The sequence below is a fragment of the Falco naumanni genome, chromosome 9 (assembly GCF_017639655.2).
Source record: "Falco naumanni isolate bFalNau1 chromosome 9, bFalNau1.pat, whole genome shotgun sequence".
Classification (NCBI taxonomy): domain Eukaryota; kingdom Metazoa; phylum Chordata; class Aves; order Falconiformes; family Falconidae; genus Falco; species Falco naumanni.
In genome coordinates this window covers 14,689,949-14,712,208 of record NC_054062.1, presented here as the reverse complement: position 1 = coordinate 14,712,208, position 22,260 = coordinate 14,689,949, and the positions used below count along the sequence as shown (strand labels likewise).

The following is a 22,260-nucleotide window of genomic DNA, read 5'->3' as shown; positions in this document are numbered from 1 at the left end:
GGAAGCCAGCCCTGAGGTTACAAAGCCAAATGATTACTGAGCAGCTACGCAGCAGGGTAGGGATGATTTCAATGCGCTACTCAAGAGAGTACTTTAAAACCAGAAAATAGTAAGGTGCCTAGTAGGGATATCTACCCCCAAAGAATCATACCCGATGGAAGAAGAAATGTCCAGCAAAGAGCACAGCAGGGCAAGCACAGGGCGTGTAGGCAGAGCAAGCGTATTCCAGGCAGTCCAGACCTATAGCCTCAACGGCCACTAGATGTTGCCACCGTTCTTCTCTGAGTTACCTGGGGTTTTGGCATTCGCCTGATGTGGTGCTAAGTCTGGAGGGTTTAAACCTTAGGAAATCCTTTCTTCCTAATCTATCCTCTTTTGGCGTTCACATATGGTGTTGCTCAGTCCCACATACCAGAGGAGAAGGCCAGCCTCATACCAGGGAGTTTTGGCAGCGAGAAGCTTGCTGCAGTTTGGAGATCCCTGAGTGGTAGCATATGTGGCATGCAGGCAAACAGGCTGCCCAGCAAGTAGCGCACCATGGGCACGCCAGCTATTTCAACACACACTCCAGCTCTGTGATCGAATCCTACATATTTCTGTCCCAGTCCTACATCTCACAGTGCATTAAGCTCACTTAGTGGCAGGAAGGAGCCTGGCATTAACTGTTTTTCCTGTTGTGGGGGCTACAAACTACTGATAAATCTTCCTGATGCCTGTGTAAAAGTGGAAGAGATTAGGTGTTTATGAAATATATTAAAATAACAACTATTATATATTATGTATTTCAATATAAAAAACAAGCAGAAAAAAGCCAAATCAAGAGGTATGCAACCTTTTTTAGAACAGAATCGATCATGTTGAAATTCACTGCTTATGAATACTTCCAGCACAGCTCAGACCTGGGATCCAAGAAAAAAGGGGAGCAGGGTCAGGGTTTAATTCTCTGTCTTTGGAAAATTAAAATGGTGAAGGCTACTTGCCAGACTGACACTGTCTGCCAGACTTCCACATGATCAAAACGTGCTCAGGTGACAGCCTTGCTGACGACACTTGTCTTAGCCACTGCTAATGTCCATCTAGCACCATGTAACGAGGCAGATCTCATCTCCTGCTCTTGAAATGACTTTGCAGATGCCAACAATTTGAAGTCAGACCATTTGAAATGAAGCGCACAAGAATGCAGTGCAAATAAATTAATTTTGAAGATCCAAGTCAGAGAAAGCAAAGCTTTGTGCAGGCTGTTCCTAAGGCCACTTAAGCAAAGGGTATATTTGGAAAGAGGGAGGTGGTTACAGTGAGATACAGACAACTCCTTGTATGATTAGAAACTCCTCCCTGAAGTGCTGAAATGTCCTACAGGCAGCTCATGTACTACCCTGCTGACCTAAGTGGAAACTCCATGTACTCAAGCAACAATTGAATTTAGAGACCAAACTTCACCACACTCCAGGTAACACTCCACACTTCAGCCAAAACAAAACTAAAACAGCTCATGTTTCAAGGCCTGTAATGATTTTAAACCCTGAGCACTGAGTAGCATGAGTGTGTAAGATACCAGTAACAGCCCTACATAACTTCTTTTCCATGCTGAGTTCATCTTATTACTTACGGCAGAGATACCAGGTTGGTACAATATTCCCAGCGGAAAAAGCCACTGAGCTGCTGAACCTGGCACCATGGCAGGGCACAAATGAAGATCTTGCTAGACCCACGATTGACATTTCTAGACATGGGAACTAGGCATTTCTCTCTCCCAGGAGAAACTGTGCGTAGAGAGGAGAAAGGAGCAGGATTTAGTTCTCAGCCTGGTAACTGAAAATGGAGACATATAATTTTATTTGAAGGTAGAGTAGGAGGTGAGAATCTCAGTTAAAGATGTGTCTTGGTGCATAAGTGTCAGACACAAGACTGCTTTATCCAAATCACCCTATAAATCCTGGTGCCATACTAGTAGGGTAAAACCTCTCTTATATTCCCTCTGGGTTCAAGGCTGAGGCTCTGTGCAGCACACTCCAGTTGCACGCTTAGGTCCTGTGTCTCACCCGATGTATGTATGCACATGCAGATGAAAATAACCTCTGGAGGATTAGGATTGCAAGGGTAGAACGAGGCTTCACATAGCACTGAATGAGGGGTATAGATCATCTTTCAAAGTGGAGGTGGCCAAGGACTCTTCAGAATTTGAGCCTGATGACAGCCACAGGCACAACAGCACTGAAAAAACTGGACAAGAGTCTGGTCTAAACCTTGGATTTTGCTACTGGAGTTTCTGAGGAGTCTGATGATTAGTCTAGGAACCTAAATACACCCACCAGCAACTAGGGAATAAAAGAATCACCCCATGTGATCATTTCAGCTTCCAGATACTACTTTTGAGCCCTGGATAAAGATCCTGCCCTGTACTCTCTACTTGTAGTTTACTTTCCTTCATATGTCTGCTCAACCTCTCATTTCCAGTTCCTCACCACCCTGCCTACCTCTCAGATGAGACCTTGACTTGGTGTACAAATGTTTTGTTCCCATCAGACCACAGTTCCCATCAGGCCTTGAAGCTGGACTTCAGGGTCCTTGCCCTTGCCCCTAAGCCTGCTTGCCTCTTGCCCTTTAGGCTGGGGAACCACAGAGGAGTCTGGTCTCCTGGAGTTGGCTCACCCTGAATTACTGTCAGTGCCTTATTCCTGGTCCTAACTGCTGGGCATGCCTGCTCATATACTGATTGAGATCCTCACATACCATGCTAGACATGCCTTCTCTTCAACTCCTTGCTATTGCTTTTCTCTAGTATGTCTCTTGAGTTTTTTAAGATGGCTCACATTTGTTTCCTGCTCACCTCCAATTACCAGCTAGCCATGGGGCACTCTCCCCCCTTCCACCCTGCTCAGCTTCTCTCTCCCTGCAGCTTCGAACCCCTAGGGTGGGAGGAAGCAGTGAACCCTTGGGGTGGGAGGAAGCAGAGGAGCAGTGGGTCATGTTTGTGGCAGGGAAGAGCAACCACATACTTCCTTGCTACGTGGCCTTCTGGAGCTACACCATGCCTCAAAATCCAGCAGGTTTCCACATGATATCCATCTGGCACAAACTGTTCCTCTATCTGGCACAAAGTGTTCCCCTGAGGTGTAATTTGTGCTTGGGAAAGCACAGGATGACTGGAGAAATAATACAACAGCTATAAATTGGTCTGAAAACAGCTTCTTGAAGCAAGTAGAGAGGACGCAGAATGTAGCATCACTCTCTAGTGACTGCAAGAGGGTGCCATATAGTGGTAGCTGCATTTCTCAGCTTCTCACCCCACAGTATAAATCACATTCATTTCTTAGATGACTATCCAAATGGAGCTAGAAACTTCTTAAAATTAAGAGGTAACTGTACCTCATGCCTTTGCAAAGGGAGAGGCAAAGGGCTGCTGATTTTAAGCAATATAGCAGCACACCGTGTCTGTTCTCACTATGCCCCCCACCACATGCCATCCCCTTGTGACAGGCAATAGCTCCCTTGTTCAATAGCATTTAGACGACAGAGAACTTGAGTAGGAGAGCAGCACCCCAAAGAGCACAACTGGACTTCACAGCAGGCACTGGGCACTCTGGGCAAATGCTCAGCACTGTGCTAAACCAATCCAAGAGAAATAAATGTGGCAACAAAGTACTACTCACCATACAACCTGCAGTGAGCAGGGCTTGGCCAGTACCAAGAGACCTGCTCCTCTGTGGCCACCTGCACTTGTGCAGTGTAGGTGAGAATTATGGACAGATGGTCAGTTGTGACTAGTATTTGACGCTCTCCAGCTTTGTGCAGATGTAAATGCCTTCAGCAGGCAGAAAGCTCTGTGATAGTGCCCAGAGCAGACAGAGTGTGTTTACAGTTCAGTTGTGCTATCCCTACACCTGTTTTACAGCGGCACAGTTCTGGGCAGTTACTCCAGAGTTTGGGGGCAGGATCCAGGTTGGACGTCATTCCGGTGTATCTGCTGGGCTCAGTGAAGGACGCAGAACTCCTTTGGATAGTGGAAAGCTTACAGCACAGTGTTACAGCAGACAGGAATGAGGGAGAATAATTATGATCTGTGCTATAGGCATAATATGAAGTATACATAGTAGTTATATGGATGCAAGCAAGAGGAAAATGGGAAACTTCAGGCAGGAGACTGCCATCTACAAGCAGGGTATAAAGGCGGATTATTGCCCATAGGTATATTAACAGCACTTTTACAAAGGATCTTCCAGACAGTACTGGGGGTTAATGCCTTGTGTTTTCAACCCACTTATCATTCTAGGAAGTTTTATACGCATTTGGTGCAGGCAAACCCAACTGCACAATCTAGGGAAAAGGGAAAGCAACTATCTCCTGGTGTTCCTTTATACCAACTTTGCTTGCAGTTCTCTGCAGAGATGATTTTCTACTACAATCACAGCTGTGTTTCAGGTTTTTTCCCCCTACCAGGCTCTAGGTTTATTCAGTAGAAAAAATTATTTTGGTCCGATGTGAAATAGGATGACAATGTTTTCTGTAGGATTTCTGCTTTACAAAGAAGATGAAAGGCATATGCATCTTTGAGTAATCAGTAAAATGAGATATGCTCCCTTCATCCTAGAACCAGAACCAAACTGGGTATGGGGAGTGGGAAACAAAGAGTCACCTCATAATGAACAGGAGCTAAAGAAGGGGAGTAATTTGCATATGCAAAGCTGCACCAAGTGCAGTCAATCAACCCTATTTCTGTCAGGAATCAGGAAATTAGTTTCCTTGCTATTTGATTCTGCTGGGTTTCCCATACACATCACACAGCTACCTCCTAGAATTCTGTAAATAGCTTTCTAGACTTTGTGGTTTTCCTACTACATCTTGCTTCATGCATACAATTATTCTTCTTCTGTGCTTTCTGATGTATTATTTGAATGCCCGGCATTTTAGGAATTCTATATGAGAACGTAGAGGACACTGGGTTGAATGATGGAGTGAGGAGGAGGCAGAAGAGGGATTTAAACAGAGCAAGACCCAAGAGAGCCTTAGAGGCATTACTGATAAACAGGATACTGAAAAGGTTTTATGAATTGCATTAAAATGCAATAAAGGATGAAGGGGAACAGCATGTTGATTTGAACAGAGAGGAGGAAGATGAGGGGCACCTATGGAGGGCCTGGTCTTCCTGGGAACTGAGGCAGTGACTGCAGAAGGCCTGAGGAGCAACCTTTTCCTTTCCCTCTCCAAGGGGCTGGTGGCAGTGCTATCTGAGACTCTGCCCTCTGGGCCTTTGGCTATTAATAACCGCAGGATGCCTGTGTGAGCAGCCTTCAGGAGTCAAATTCACAGCACTTTGCATCAGCACTTTGTGCTGGGCAGAACTTGCGGGCGCGCAGGCACCCTGGGTGAGCTGGGCTGCTGGACAAGGCTCCCCAGCAGCACCCAGAGACAGGCTGGGAGGAAGCAGCCCACTGCCGAGCTCTGAGGCAGGCGCTTGAGCTGGTCTGAGCCTGGCACTGCAAGCTTGAGGTGAGTTGACCGGGCAGTTTAGAGCAGGTGCTGGAGAGGGAAAAGACTGGTTTGCTTTGCAGCAAAACCAAGGAAATGACTGCTGCAAAGACTGATGCAGAAGAAGACAGGAATTGAACCAAGGGATATAGCTCAGGGGAGACAAGGATGATTGTGGCCCTGGCTTTACGTATGGGATAGTGGGGAGGATGGGGACTGAGGCTCCAGCAGCCTCCCTGCAGTGGGGTAGCTGAAGGAGCAGTAGTCCCAGAGTAGCCCTGGACCCTGTCCATAGTGAAAGACTGCTGCCCCTTTCCTTACGCTAGACCAATTGCATGCAGCAGGTTCTCCACTCCCCAATCCTGCTGGATTAATAAAGGAAGACAGCTGAATGGGATGGACTTGCCCTTCTTGCTCCTCGAGAATGGGTGTGTTAGAGGAGCACAGTGCCCCACCAGGGCCAGCCCTTTCTGCCTTGCCCCAGGGAGTCCATGTTTGGGGCATATAGATGATTTCCCTCTGTTTTGCCAGTCTTATGACCCATCAGATGGGCCATAACTTCCCACCCCCCCCTGCCTTCTGGCAGCATCACCCCTTTCCTGTCAAGCAGGGCCTGCTTCTTTTATATAGCCAAGCAGATGTCCGGCTGCTTGAGGAGAATGTGCAGTGCATGCTTTATGGCTGCACCTGCTCACGCTTGCTTTGGGAATACACCAGGATGGGCTCTTCTATGACGTGAACTACATAGGCAGCATCTCAATAAAAAGAAAAGCTTGGAAATCTGAAAGAAAAACTAATCCAAGAGAGTATCTGCCAATGTGGTTGAAGCTGGTTTGCTGTGGCTGGGCTTCTTTTAGAGTTATGTCCACCTCATCACATGAAAATCATGTTGCAAAAGGAGCAACAGTGGAATAAAACTGCAAAATACATAGGAGATAAAAATGTCTTGATCACAACAAGGACTGTGTACACACTTGTAGCTGTTTGCTTGATAGTTTTAAAATATAACCCACAATTCAATGTTTTCAGTTCTGAAATTTTAAGCAACTAAAGTGCAACAATCACAAGGACAGAGGAAGTTAGTTATCACTACTGCTGCAGCCAATGGGTCTTTGCTAATTTTTCTTTGTATTGTATCAGGTGAGGATCTGTACCCCTATATGGTGTGTTGCTTGGGCATGGACAGTGATGAGGTGAAAGCAAAACATTTACTCTACTTACATTATGTGTGATAACCCCCAAGAAGGACTCTGAGAAGCTGCCTGAAGTGGAATTGCTGAGATTTCTCCTAATTTTCCAAGACTCTGCAGTACAGATCTCTCATCCTAGCTGGGGACAGAGATGGGGAACACTGTACCAGAAGAAGTCTCCCTCCTCCCCTCCTGCCCCTCCAAAATTATATGGTATAAGATCAATACATAAGATACAGGTGCAACTGACTTCAAACAAGTTGGGTGGACAACTTTTCTTTTAACAAATTGCCTCTGCCTTCTTCCTCCAGCCTTTCTGTAACAAAACAGTAGCAGTAATAAAAGACGGAATTACTTAGGGTTTTGGGTTGGGTTTTTTTCCCCACGCCCCGAACTTGCAGCCTAGTGGTTTTCTGAATACCTATTCTAATTCTACTAGGACTATCTAAATATCCAAACCAAACCTGCACATCATTCAAAATGCTCCCTAATAACTCATGGACAGACCTAAAATTTTTATACAAAAATACATATTACCTTCTAATGATAACTGCACGGTATTGTAATACAGTATGATAAGAGAAAAATTTCAAACTGATATTCTGTTACTGCAGCACAAGATGGTAAGAGTACTACTGTGGCACATAGGGGTGCTGGGAAACTGCCATATTGCAATTAAAATGCCTGTTTTGGATGACAATGCTATATGGCACCTTGGCAATGCTTCTGCTGTGATCTGCTGCCGTGTTCTGTGTCATAACGCTAAGTCTCCAGAGAACACCACAATGGCCTGCTGATATTCTGTATGGGATGATGCCACTCACTAGCTCCTTCACATGGAAGGGATAGAGAAGAACCTGTGTGTGAAATAAAGGCTGTGTAACTCTTAACTGTAGATGGCAACTAAAAGAGAGGCAAGAAATACCTTTCCAGTGTTTCATTCTCCATTTCCTTGTGTGTTTAGAGCAAAGCAGAGAACCCTTTGTGGGAATGCCCCTTGCAGGGACTCCTGCTCCTGTTAAAAGGAAAAAGTCCACTAAACTCATTGGGAAGCTGACACACGAAGGTAAGATATGCAAAACTGCACACAAAACTGTTTGGATTTCAACCCGAATTTCAGCCTTTAAAATTTCACACCCTATCTGACCAAATTCCCAGAGCAAGACATACAGTGAACATACCAGGAGGCAGAGCCACAAATATTGCTAAAGCTCAGCCTTCAACCACATCACATATTCTAATTTACTGTTTAAAAGCATTGCACACACACTCAGGTCAAATCCTGACCTAGATTACACTTTGTAAACCCATGTTCCCCTGCAGCATTAATTTGGATGCACACCAGTATGAATGGGAAGAAAACATGATCTTTTACGGTTATCAATATTGCAGTGCCTAGTTATATTCTATGTTGTTCTCTCTCTTATAACCTTTGTCTCTAACTTGTTTTTCTCCATACGAGATAATTCCTTTGATTCCAGCACTCATCAGTTGAAAAAGTCAAAGTCTCTTAGAGGGGGTTATTCAGCAGGAAGAATATAACTTGGGACTTTTTCTTTCTACAGAGTATCTATGCATTGGGTAGGGTGACTTTTAATTAACTGTGATATCCTTTTCTCTTTACTTCTGACAGCATGAGAAAGGTTTTTAGAGGTTCTGAACAGTAATAATTCAGCGCTGTCCCTTTTTCAGCCTCCAAAAAGGGCTGTAGAAACTTTTTTGCTGAGGTTCAAGTATCTATTTTTCTGTTTGTTCCTAATCTTTTATTCAAATAAACAAGTAAGTAAACCCCCAATTTTCAGTTAAAGGGCATTTCTTCCTGTGCTAGGAAATAGCGCTATATATTAGCTTGCATAAAAAAAATACAATTTCTTCAGAGAATGTCTAATAAAATGAAAGGGCTTATACAAATTTTATACCAGTTTAAAGATGAAGATTCATTCTGTGTTGTAAATGAGATGTAGACGTGGTAAGTGCTCTTAACCTTGCTTAACACAGAAAAAAGAAAGCCTAGGAAAAGTTGCTTGTTTCTGAATGAAAAGCTTTAACTGCATTTCTGCAAGATTTTTACACTGAAAATGTTTGAATCCATTGCTTTGATGGACAATTGGTGGTACCACATTAAATGGAAAAGGACTTACCGAGTAGCCAGTGTATTAAGACTTCAAGAGAACTTCAACTACTTTTCCCTTTAAAAAACCTCCTTAAAACAAACAAACAAACAGATATAATAAAATGGAATCTTGCCATGGTTTCAGGACAATATTTAAACCACAGCACACCACAGTCGTTTTTATTTATTATATGTCAGCCCAGTCCAAAGAGCTGACTGCCACTCATCTAATTCCAGAGAAGGGAAGGCAAGTGTAGGGCAGTAACCAGAAAAGGTAGTGATGCATTTTGAGGCAGTACCGAGGAATCCTGCTGCACTGACTGAGGTGCTTCAGATGTGGGACACATGCAACCAGCCCCACCCTTATGCAACTATTCTCTGCGCAGTTCTGCCTTGATTGCAATCCAGAATAAATTCCACCCATCTATATCCAAAGGGTTATCAATGTAAAAGTTTGGTGCCTAGGTTATTTCCTAAAAACTTAATTTAGAAGATAATTTGGCAGCTTAGAAGTCACTACTGATGCTGGGAAGCAATGGACAAGAGACTTGGACCAAAGCACTTCCTAAAGCATCTCATTTCATATGTTTTGTAGTCATGCCACAAGAGGTGTCGAAGCTGAACTTGGGGAAGAAGATCAGCATCCCCAGAGATGTGATGCTAGAAGAGCTTTCTCTCCTCACAAACAAAGGATCCAAGATGTTCAAATTACGTCAGCTGAGGGTGGAGAAGTTCATTTATGAGAATAACCCTGATGCCTTCACCGACAACTCTGTGGTAGGTTGGAGATGAAAAGTTACTCCATGCACCCAGGGGTAACAGAAATGTGAGTGTGCCCAAGCTCTCCTCCGTATGTGCATGGTCTGGGGAATCTAACAGCAAAGTAGTGCAGGAAAAAGCCAAAATTATATAAACACACAAGTTTTATTTCCTGTTGGCAGCAGCATTAGTTTCCTTTGGCAAATACTCGGTATCACACATGCAGAAGCATGAGAAAATTCGGCACTGAGTGATGAGGGAAGACTGCATGTTTGGCAGGTGTTCAGAGCTGCACAGGGCAGGACTAATTGTTTTTTTATCTGTTCCATTTCTTCTTTGCAAGATGGAAATGATCCATCCAGGTCTGACTTCAGTTCCAGTAGGTGCAGTTCTCTTTTTAGCCTAGGATATGCTTTTACATTTCCTGCTGGGCAGAAAACTCTGCTCATTTCTGCAAGAGGTTCCATAAATGAAAATTCAGACAGGAACATCTACCCTGACACTGCAATACCTTCAGTTTATTTACTAGAAGCTACATTTGTTTTCTTCTAAAGTGTTTTCCTATCAGTTATGATGAATAAATTCAGACATTCTTTTTTTAACTTTTCCCACGAGGTAGTACTGTTGTTTAATCTTTGAACTTCTTTCCACAGTTAGTTGCTGGTGTAAAGTCTTCTGAAGTTACTTAAACTTTTGCAAATTAAAATCTCCTTTCACATGATTGTCAGCAGTTCAGTAAAACAAATAGAAAACGTTTCAGGTTCATATGCATTTTGATGTAGCATTTCATCTTCTGATGTTCTTCAAAAGTTCTTTGGTGTCATTTTATGCCTTCATGGCATCTATGAGGAAACTCAAGCAAAATAATGTAAGTCAAGCTGAAGAAAATATTCTGCCAAACAAAACCACACTATGTTTTAGCCCTCTTATGTTTTCAAAAGCAGCAATAAGTAAATCTTTGCAGTTCAGTTCTGAAAATGACAATTTGGGAAAAAGGATGTGGAAAGATGCCTGGAAAAAAAAAAGGTCATTAAAATTACAACAGTAGGTCAGATCACAGATCTGAGATGACAGACCAGAGATACAGCAAGCATATCCAGTGTTGTTAGACTTCAGGCAGTTTCTTCATCTCTGTGCTTTAGGTAGTTCATCTCTTCAGTGAGCTATCTCCTAGGAATGATGTGTTGAACTTTGGACTCTTCAGATGAAAATTCTAGAGAAATGCAAGCTGTTTTTATAAATGCTCAGCAATCTCAGAGCTCCTAAAATATACAAGGGCCAAGTTCGTATGTCAGTCTGCTGCATTGAGGAGGAGTGAGAAAATAATAAGGTGGGGGAATAAACAGGCTGAAGTCCAAACTTTCAAAATTTTGAGAGTGTCACTTAAGGGTGTTCAATCATAGAAATTCAAAGCGAATGAGCTGTGACAAACTAGACATGCATAGAGTCCTTCCAAGATTGACATTACAGAGGCTGATTACAATTGCTTCTTTTTTGTTAGCTGTTTTTCTTACTTTGTTTATTCATCCATGCCTGACTTTCTCTCCATACCCTTTCTGTAGTGAATCTCTCCTTCTTCTGTAAGAACATCCCTGTTACCAAGCTCTTTGAGCAAAACTGTAAGATACTGTGCTGTGGAGAAATTTATTTGGGGCTTACACTAGACCCTAACAAGCCTAGCATTTTCTTTATGGCTTTGCTATATGAGAACAATGGCATGGTCTCCAAACGGCAGCTGGTACTCTGCTTTAAAATCCTCCACAGTACAGATAACAAATGTCCATTGGTCAGTGCAGGACGAGTTCGGTCTGCCCTAGAGCCCTCGCTCAGGGCTAACTTAGCAGGATCACAAACACAATTGTTAACATTTGCTGGCTGCCCTGTGTGCTCTGTGCAAGGACTCTGCCAGGCTGCATCCACTGCTTCCATGGATAACTGCTCTCATCACCACAGCCCGCATGAGTTAGCACCTTTGCTGGCACTCAGAGCAGTGAGAAGAAAAGCAGAGTGACCACAGCAACAGAGCCATTCTCTTGGAAAGCGGGTTACTCTTGGACAGGTAAAGCCAACAGATCTGTGGCTCACTGTTATCTTCCAAACCTTCTGCACAATACCTGACCTTAGCACCAAATAACTTTCATCAAAAGCCCTTTTGACTGCAATATTTTATTAGCTTTCTGTTTCTTTCCTTTCTTGCTCCTGTCTCTGCTCAAAGGCAGATGAAGAAAACAAGGCTTAAAGAAAAAAGGAAATGTGGGAAGAAGATAATGGCAAAGAATTCCTACTCCTACTTCCATTTACTTCCCCCTCTCATCTAATTTTTACATCCTTTGCTCATCATCCCAAAGAAGTCTTTGTGCCTTTAAGGCTGTGGGACAGTAATGGGATTTAAAGCTGGTGGTGTGTTTTCTGCTTTTACACCATAGATTTCTTAACTGTCTTAGAATATTTTCAGGACACACTTAGCAAAGCAGGGCAAGAAAGGTCTGGGATGGAGTACAGATTGTTTCTTTCCCCTCCCAAAAAGTTTAACAGCAAGGTAATGTAATATAAAAACACAGAAAGAGAAAGGTTATTAAAAATAAATCCAAACCATGTAAGGGGTCCCAGAATAGGCCATGCTGTAGCTATCAACCACACAAGGGAGAAGATCTCGGCAGTCACGTGTCACCAATCCACCCTCCTGCTTCTCTCCTCCTCCTCCTCCAGCCAAACCACCACACTGAACAATCAGATCACTCTCCTTACTTTTAGTGGAGAAAACATATATTCTGTGTGTGCATGAATATCAGACATCTTCATGCAAAAGTGAACACCTGCCACTATCACTGCCGCAGCTCCATCCACAGTCAAAAAGACTGACCATTCCCAATATGAGCAAAATGAAATGCACTCCCTACTGTATAGCTGTTTTCAATACTGTGATCCTCTTCTCTTGCAAATATACAGTACAAGGGTATGTTTTTAGTGAGGGCCGAGTCTGACACTTGTAGCACAGTGATATCCTGCCAAACAGGGAGAGTTCATGTGACATCCTCCTTGTTTAGTGCTGTGCTGGAGAAGCTGGGCTCTGTAGAGCCCTGTCTAGTAAATCAGAAGAAGGATTTATTTTTCTCAACCCAGGCTGTGCCACTGTGTCATGGGAATTGTGGTTCTCTCCATGTCTCAGAGGGTATTATCAACCTCACTGTGGAGCTGCAGAATGCAATTTGCTACCTGCAGAATTGCTACTGACTAAAGACCACAATGAAACCCTGTCTTGCTATGTGCTCTATTACTGTAGCATCTGACCAATGATACCATGAGGGAATTTACTATATTTTTTAATGGTGAAAATGAACCGTGGGGAAGATTAACAAATCACCCAGAATCATAGAAAGAGTCTCAGTCTTATCTCTGGGTCTCCTAAATCCCACTTCACTGTTCAGCAATTAATAGATCAGCAGTTCACAGACCTTTTCTCTACTTCGTAACGCTAAATCTGTTTGGCCTCAAACACATCTAGGTAATACAAAACTATGTTTCTTAGCCTTACAGCCCCAGTCATTATTGCCCTAACTCTTTTCAAGGTCCCACCTCAGCTTGGCAACTTCTGTGTAACACCTTCTTACTATCATCAAGTGGAAACTGAAAACAAAGCCATAGTTACACTTTTTGTGTGTTGCTGTTATGCTGTTTTTCTTCCAGTGAGGATCCTTAAAAATAGTCTTTCTGCTAGTAATAACCTGTGACCTGATATGGATTTACATGTTTGGATTTACATGCAGGAGACAGTTTATAGTTTGTCCTTTTTTTTTTTTCCCCCCCCCCCCTCTTTCTGCTTTACCTACCACATCTTAAATGAAAACCATTACGAAGGTGGAATAACCAATATCTGAGCAGACAATTATCAGCAGTAGTACATCAAAAAAAACCCAGACCCACAAAGGAAAAAAAAAACCACCTTGACACTTTCTCAGATTCACCCACAAGTTAAAATAAATGCAGTTTCCACATCTTGGCAATGCTTGTATGAAAACGAGCTGAACATGTGTTGGCGAGTAATTTCTGCTGGACTTCAGACCAAGAGGTCTCTTCAGAAAAGTTAATATACCAATTGCAAAACAGAACTTAAGTGAAAAAGGGTTAAAGAATTGGGTTACTCTTCTCCTGGATAGCTGGCAGGAGTTACCCTGTATTCCTTTTGCTGCTGAACAAGAACTCAGAGGACTAAGCAGAAATGGCAAGAAGAAAATGGAAGTGGTTATGTTACACCACCAAAAGTGGTGCTTCAGAGTGGACAGAAGTATACAACCAACCTGCCTCAGAGATCTTAACCTGCTAAGTAGCCAGATGTGATTCAGTGTGTGAAGGAAAGCATAAGGACAGAGGAAGAGAGATGTTATCATGCAGCTACTTGGTTAAATGCACAAGCACGCACTTATGGCTCTGTCTGCCTGTTAATATGCTTAGAAGAATGCCAGTCAAGATCACTGGACGTAGGGTTAAATGGAAAATGGTAGGAAAAGCATTCTTTCTAGGAAGTCTGCTCTGCAGGGGATATTAAACCTCTTGAACAAATGTTACAGGATAACTGCAAGCTGAGATACAAGAGAGGCTCAGGTTATGACCTAAGTGAAGTGAGCCAGCTGAGATGTACTTGTCTAACAAAATGAGCCTTGCTGTGCTGGAGTTGGATTGGTGCAGATGACCTAGATGTCCTGACTATACCCAAAGCTGTATAGGAGCGAACAATAAGTCTGATGCCTTCTTACTCAAGAAGTAACTGATGTGGAAACAGCAGAATGACAGAGAGGAAGAGCCTTTTATTTTTCATGGAAGTTTGTTGGAGCACTATGAGAAAACTGGACCAAAATTTTGAAACTCAGTTTCTTTCATTCACAAAGAAAATGTGGCAAGGATGATCTAAAATATACAAGTAAGAAATAAATAATTTTGGGTAGTATTAGATAAAAATTCCCATTATTTAGATGGGTAAATTCAGGCACAGAGGTGAAAAATAATTTGCCTAAGATTAAACAGCAAGTCAGAAGTACATGTCAAAACACAAAGCAGGAGCTCAGCCTGCTGTGCCTCTTGGGGGAGCCTGTTCAAAAAAATTAAGACACTGTAACAGCTGAGGTTACTTTTTATTATCATCCCTTTTTTTAAAGTGAATCATAGGTTTAAGGCAATGCAACTCCAAATTAAGGATGGAGGCACACACTTGGATAAAAACAGCAGGCAGTCTAGGAGACTCTCCAAGTGTCTGAATTTTAAATCTCCCATCCCACCATGAAGGAGCATTTGAGTGGCTGCCACTGAGAGGACACAGTCACAGTAACTTCAGAAGTGTTAGTAACCACATAGGCATCAAACCTTTGGGAAGCTCTTTATCAGTGAGGTGGAAATAGAAACACATTTGGTGGCCTCAATCATTCTCTTTAGGGCACAGCAAGGAGCTGACGGGGAGCACACAGTGTCTCCTCCTGGGGACTGCCTGCAGTGACGTCAAGGGCCTTGAGGTACTTAGAGATCTCAGCTCCATTAGTTGGATCATCTTTCATTATCTATTTTTCATGAGACACATGCAGTAGCTCTAAAGAATTCAGAATTCACCCATCTAGGCACTCAGACTGTAGGATCAGGCTCTTGCCAGCACTAAGGACTTCAAAGACATGAGCCCAATTTTTTTAGCTAGCCCAGGGGACTACACATCACCTGAACTTGTCACAAATGTTCTCTTGTTAGACTGGATTTAGGAACAGCAAGGGACTGATAACATCCACTACCTCCAGCAACACACAGGCAGCACAGACTCTACCACAGAGGAGCAGTGTTATTTGCCCCCAGAGTGAACAAGGGAAGGTTAGCAGCCTTCGCATTTGACACTCCTGAGCTTCTGTCCTAGGACTTCCACCCCCAGGGTCAACCAGCCCTAACGAAGAGGTTGGCTTTGTGATGTGAATACGCATATATATAAAAGCCCCACATGCTGTCAGCAGTGGCCCAAGACATGCATTCCCCTCAAGTGTAAGGTGTATTTCACTCTGAACATCTGGGCCAGAGGCATGCTGTAAGTACCAGAGACAAAGCTGCACCCACCCAACTTTGACTACCTCGAGACTGCTGGCTGAGGCTGCTGTTCCTGAGCTCCACTGTCTTAGAATCAGCTCATTTAAATCCGAGGTTCAAGACTTCACAAAGATGAATTTGCCTTTGCCTCCTGTTAATTTGAGCGAAGACAATATATTGTGGTGTCCAAAACTAATGAGAATTGTATTTTTATTCTAGCTGGTGAGTAGTCTGGGATATTGCATGGAAAATAGGTCTTCCCTATCTGAATGGAGATGTCTGCTGAACATAGGATGTTTTCCCACTGGGTCCACGAAGAATCATGAACTAGCCTGGGACAAAACTAATTTCATTTGCAGCTAAGTAAGATTTAGGTGTGGCTTTCCTGAGGCAGACACGTTTCAGAGAAATTTCACTCCTGCTTAGTGATAATACCGCAATTTAAAGTAATACCAGATGACAGATGACAATGATGCCCCTTCTTGGTCACATTGAATACTGCTATGCACAAAATCAAACCAGCCCTTTTTATTGTAGCTCATGTTATGCTGATGTTTTGTGACCTTTTTTCTTTTTGCAAGAGAGTGCATGTAAGTAACCAGAGGAAAAGAGAAATAAGGATTTAATTCTCAGGAAGGGCACACTGTATGGGTGAAACCTGAAGGCAAACAGATGGAAATCCTATTTTGAAATTACTGAGCAAATCAGTAGAAGCATTAACCTTGCATATATATATATATATATTAACATTTTGAGAATAACCTCATTCTGACCCCTAGCCCTCAAAATACCCTTTTTTCAGTTTGCCTTTTTACAGCTGCTGAGCTCCCATGCATAACTGAACAGATTGCCCTGCTAGCTCCTGTGTACAGCTTAATGCTCACAATCCTCTCCCCTCTCAGTGCTTCCTGACATTCAGCGGAACATTATCTTCTCTGTTCCTAAAAAGGGAATTCCCCACAGCTAGGAGAAGGACAGGCAGTCCCTAAAGACCCTGGGGGCACCAGCTCTGCCACTTCAGCCTGCAGCTGGCTGCCTGCCTGGGTTGCAGCCTGGTGACCTGCTGTGAAACCCTGGACACTGTTTCTGGAGACACAGGGAGTAGAGGGTTAGATAATTCTGCCTTGAGCCTTGTGGGGTTTTCACTTCTCATCTATTTTTAGCTGATCTAACAGCTGGCCTTGGAAGCCTGTTTACAGCCTGCAAAGCTTCTTTTTGCTAAACTGTACTAGGTGTAAGAGCCCTGAGAAATCCTTAACCCTTTGAGACCCAGCTCTAAGGTTGGCCCTCTTGTCTCCCAGTGACTGCCTGAGGTCAGTCATACAAGCAGAATTGCAGCATGAGGAACCACAGATTCCTTCACTTCAGCTGTATTTGTTACATCTTTGGGCATCTGTAGCTGGTCCCCTAGTCCAACAGGAATAAGCCAGGTTACTTGCATTATGCAGCTGTGTGGGCTGTAATACACGAGAGACTTTTTTTTTTATCTGATCGGAGTCAAGCTTTGATCTCACTTACAATCAATACATAAAACATTTTTCCAAATATAGCAGTTTCTGTTCCACACAAGTATTCATTAAAATTGCTGTGGGCAAAGACTGGACCTTGTGCTGGCACTACAGGGTCTATAAATCCTGCACAGACTGTTTGCTCTTTCAGCATGTGGTGTGCAGATTGTGCTGTCTAGCCTGGACTGGGGAGAGCGGATGGCCTGGAAAATAAGACCAACTTGATTTTTCTGACGGATACAGATTTCTTTCTTGCCTTGTTGCTGGTTAGATTCAGTTCATTAATGCACATATTGCTACAAACAAACTCTTCCTTTTTATCATTTTCTTCTTGTGGTCTCCAGGAAGTCTTTCATATTTTCCTAGGCTGCTATCTCTTCAGTCTTTCTCAACGTGCAAACACCCCTCTTCGTGCAGACCTTCATATGTACAGGAAACAGACATACAGGCAGTCATCTTCCAGGCTTTCATGTTGTCACAGGTACCTTGTTGTTCTGGTGCCCTGTAACACTTAGCTCCCACACTATAACTGAGCTGACTTTGCTGGGCTATCTTAACATTGACATAAAAACACTTTCTATTTCTTGTCCAGCTTGCTTTCCCACAGGTTGGCCAATGTATCTCTGTCTGGACCTTTACCTGCTCTGGCAAAAGCTGTACTTCCTTTCCCTTCCTCCTGTATTCATACTTATCACTTTTGGGGACAATACACAGATCCCCTTCTGAGGTATCCATTAAAAGGTGTGCTTCCATTGCCCTTGCTGCTGTTCTACAACCGCTCCTGTACTGAATATAGAGAATAACTCACATGAAGTTCTGCCACTGGTTTTGTAACTGAGACACAAAAGTGGTCAGATCACAGAGACTTGGAAGTTCACGTTCTGGGACCTAACCCTGCAAATATGAATGGACCATGTCCTGTAACAGGGATTCCTACTCTCTTTTCTCGTGCCCTAGGATCACTTTCAGAAGTTCATCCCACCAGGAGGACATTATGGGGAAGATGCTCGTGGCTATGCCCACGGGCGGATGGTAGGAGGAGTGACAGCCGGGCAGCACGGCTCCAGTAAGCACCAGTATCCCACTGTTCCTCCTAGGCCTGGAAGCAAAGGAGGCCCTGGGGACCGAGAAGGGGAGCATGCTGGGGAATCGGCTGGAAGTGGTAGAGAAGGAGGTGACGGCACTGAGAAAGGCAAGTATCTCTCTGCAAGAATGAGAAATAGCTAAAGATGTCAGAGCTCATGCCAACCTTACTCTTATGGACAAGTAAATTATTTGACTAAAACTTGAATTCTTCCAAACTAAGTCCCACTGCGAAGTTTAGAAAAGCTGAACTGCCTTTATCTTGATAGTTTTGTTTGCGTGCTTCTGTGTTGCTCAATCATAGGCAAGAACCAGAAACACCTCCCTTGCCTGGACCATTCTTGTATGAGAATCAGCAGGTGAATTCATTCTTTTAACAGCCCCTAAGGGATTTTACAACAAAAAGAAAACTTGATTGGGAACCAGGAGCCACTGTCCTAAGTGACTGAAAGAGTAACTTGTAAAATCCAAGGTTTTTCATTTACATTCTGGAAGAATGTGAATTTTACATCAAAATAAACTTTTACATTTCTGGGTATCCCTGTGAAAAAGAAGTCTGTGTATACTCTATCTTCTTATAGGAGATTTTTCTCCATTGTTACCCTATTCCTGTGTGTGGGGAGAAGGAGGATTAATATCATACCACAGCTTCTACTGCAGAGATGGATCTCAACTGCTTTTATTTTGCAACCCTAAGCAATCACTTTACTTCTAAACTACTTAGTTTAAGTCCTTCACAAAGAAAGATAGGGGTAATTGTTTTGTTGGTTTTTTTTAATGAAAATGAGATTCTTGTACATGTCTGTTATTCTGTGAAACCAGGAAAGCCCAGGATTTGGCAAGGTTTGAAGAAAATCAGCAAGACAAAGAACGTGTGATAAAGAAGAAAGTTTCAGATAAGAATAATAGTGTTCACTCTTTGCCACTTACTTCATAAGGATTTATGTTTTCTACACAAACTGTAGCACCTTGAAAGCACCAGAATATCTAACTCCATTAAACTATTATTCCCATCTGCCCTAATCAAGCTAAGCACAAGCCATTGCTCAGAAGTTTTAACGTTTATGAAGGATAAGAATTTTAAAAGTGTGCTACATATCCAATGCTATTATTAGGAAGGTGGTGTTATACACAACAGGAACAAAAAAGAAAAAAAAAAAAGAAAAAAAAAAGGCAAAAAAAAAGGCACACAGAATGAAAACTCTTGTCTAAACTCATCTACTTAATGGAAGCATCCAGAAGCTAACCTAAAATTACTGGCAATCAAGTATCTGACTTAACAGCAAAGTGCAGCTCTGTCACTGACAGGTTTTTAACTTCCAGAGAGATACCCCATATTTCCAAACTGCTTTTAGCCATACTGAAGTGTTTCAGCCAGACTTGTCTCTAACATCCTGGTTCAGGATGGGGAAGATGTGAATGTCTGTTCATGTAATCACAAAGAACATGACAATTTATGAAAATACTGAGACAAGGGAGATAGTACTTTTAGAACATTCAAGAATAGATTACTGTGGAAAAGGTTAGTAAAGATGGTTGTGGGTTCCCAAGGCCCTGAAATTTGATGGTTAAAGGTTTTTGGTCAGTTAGGGCCAACTTCCAAGTCTGTGCCTAGTTTTGGAGTTTACAATCAGGGCTTTGTTTGTTGCATCTGATGATGATAGTGAGGTTTATGTGGAGGGGCTGTGTCTGCTATGATCAGCCAGAAAAAGAGAGAAGTAAATTATGAAATTAGATAGCATTTTGCCTTTTATAAGGCTTCCCTTGAAGTAGTGAGAGATGACGGTGTAAGGACATTGGTTCTTGGGGTAAGAACTTTCTATTTGAGCAACCAGAGAGAATAATGAAAAATTAGCTTTAAAATATATGCTCTAATGCAAATGCATGGATGAGTGGCTCTAAGACTGTGGTACACCTGTTTTTGTGGATAAGGATTCAAGTGGTGTAAGACAGTCTTTTTAAAAAGAAATCTAACCATAAAATCTCAGACTTGATCTAGGATTTACAGAATCTGAAAAAAAAGCTGGTATCTCAACTTCAATAGCAGAATACAGAAAAGCAGTGTATTTGGAGCGTCATCTAACTACAGTGTTTTACTTTTCTCTCTTTACAGATGGAAAGGCAGGAGGCAAAAAAATCACTGTATTTAAAACTTATATCTCCCCCTGGGAACGAGCAATGGGTATCAGCCCTGAGGACAAAAGTCAGCTCACCATTGACTTACTGTCATATAGTCCCAAAGCTGATTTCCCCCATTACAAGTCTTTTAACCGGTAAGTCTTCTCGGCTATTCAGTTCAGTTTATTTAGCAGGAGAAAACACAATAACTCTGGCCACAGTCCTCCTGTCTTGTGCAGTGTAAGTAAGTTTTAGTTGCATTTCGCTTAGCATAGTCTCCTGTGGATTAAATGTTTTGGAGGCCTACAAAGAGAATGTACATTAAGAGCTAGAGATTTTAATTCAACTTATGGACAGAAAAGCTATATAGCTGAGTAAGCGGACTTTAATTCTATTCCCCTTTCATTCTTGCTCCATTGATCAGGGAGATTTAGCTTGCCACTGTCTATTATTGCAGCCATTTAAAATTCAAGGCTTCAGGAAAAAACTTACGAACAGAAGCCATATACTTCACAGTACTTTGGATAAGAATCAGGGTATTTCTGCTGCTTCTGATAAGAACTGAAAGTTTTACAAATATTTCTAGGGCAGCAACAATTTCCTGTTAACCTCTCTGTATAATTTTGCCACCCACTTCCACAGCCTCAGGACATCGGTACCCAGGACCAACCCAAATCCCCCTCATTTCTGCAATAATGCAGCCTACCTCCTACATGTACAGGGTACCAACAGGTGTGAAAGGTGTATGGCTTGATGGAGATTGATGCAACAGGGGTGAAGGAAGTGCACAGGAGCAGAGAGGGGAGTGTTGGTTTAAACTCTTTCTTAGTACACAGGCAATGGATACACACATGTTCTTGGGAAGGATTTTTTGGCCAGTGAACTGCAACATGGTAGAATTTACAATCCTGATAACTTTGATTATTTATTTTCTCAGTCCTGCTGTTTACCTATGCTCTGTCTGCTAACTCCATGTATTCCTCTATGTCAGGACTGCCATGCCTTACGGGGGTTATGAGAAAGCAGCCAAACGGATGACCTTCAAAGTGCCTCAGTTTGATATTTGCCCTTTGCTTCCAGAATCTCTCATGATATATAATCAAAATTTCAGCAACAGACCCTCCTTCAACAGAACCCCAATACCTTGGATGCCTTCAGGAGATTCCTCTGAGTACCATACTGAGGTCAATGTGCCAAGGAGTGGTGAAACAGAAGAGCTGTAAATCCCCCCGCCAAGACCTTCCTTTTTTTCTCAGCTCTTTCTATTTGCAAGTTGATAGCAAGGAGCTGAAAAGTGCAACTCTAGTTCTGTCAGCCCTTCCTTGCTTTTTGCCCTTAGCCCAGACAAGTTCCTAGCAGGTTCTAAACTTATCTTTGCTGTGGTGTTAGTCCATACCAGAAACAGTTTGAGGGAAAGGAGCTTTTTATTCACCAGGGCATAAAAGGGCAAAACTAGGAAGTGTTTTTCTGTTTAGCAATGCTAAATGCTGCCTGTCTGCTCCATAATAAATCTGTTTTGTCATATATTAAAAAGTAGTAAAACACTAAGAGGAAGAAAAGCCTTTGTGTTTTCTCTTCAAGTAACACTGCTGAATCAATTTGGGGATTAGCAATAACAAAAGTTTTGATCTCACAACTAGACTGTTAGCATGGGATGAAAGATTGGGGAGTGATGGGGATGGTCATTAGACAGGTATACATCAAGGTGGCTTGGATAAATACTGCAAAACTGATAGTGAAGAATGATGACTTTGAGAGGAAATGATACAGGTAACCATAACAGCATCAGAGATAAAACAGCAAGTCAGCATGTCAGTGTAACAGATCAAAGTATTTCACTGTCACCTAAGATTCCCCAGTTCTCCAGAGTATAAAATAGGTGATAGCTTAAGCAGGTGTTTTTTTCACACAGAGAGACCAAGAAGGCAATATGTTGGGAAGGAACAGAGGCATACCCAAGCGAGAT

At 42.6% G+C, this 22,260-nt stretch overlaps 1 protein-coding gene across 2 annotated transcripts; it reads left to right on the top strand.

Annotated features, from left to right (window-relative positions):
- Positions 1–5,341: 5,341 nt before the first annotated feature.
- MYOZ1 (myozenin 1) lies at positions 5,342–21,839 on the top strand. 2 transcript variants are annotated; one of them, XM_040606764.1, is made up of 6 exons: positions 5,342–5,490; positions 7,624–7,725; positions 9,368–9,549; positions 18,051–18,285; positions 20,290–20,449; positions 21,286–21,839. In XM_040606764.1, the coding sequence occupies exons 2-6, from the start codon at positions 7,650–7,652 to the stop codon at positions 21,515–21,517; spliced, it is 885 nt and encodes a 294-aa protein (XP_040462698.1). In that variant the 5' UTR covers positions 5,342–5,490; positions 7,624–7,649; the 3' UTR covers positions 21,518–21,839. The 2 variants fall into 2 exon arrangements, with proteins under 2 accessions (XP_040462698.1, XP_040462699.1); XM_040606765.1 differs by lacking the exon at positions 7,624–7,725.
- The last annotated feature ends 421 nt before the right edge of the window (positions 21,840–22,260 follow it).

Bases quoted from the DNA above. Each gene is read 5' to 3' on its own strand.
- MYOZ1 (XM_040606764.1), top strand. From the start codon at position 7,650: ATGCCCCTTGCAGGGACTCCTGCTCCTGTTAAAAGGAAAAAGTCCACT. The intron at 7,726-9,367 runs GTAAGATATGCA...TATGTTTTGTAG, and splicing joins TGGGAAGCTGACACACGAAG to TCATGCCACAAGAGGTGTCG. The intron at 18,286-20,289 runs GCAAGTATCTCT...CTCTCTTTACAG, and splicing joins AGGTGACGGCACTGAGAAAG to ATGGAAAGGCAGGAGGCAAA.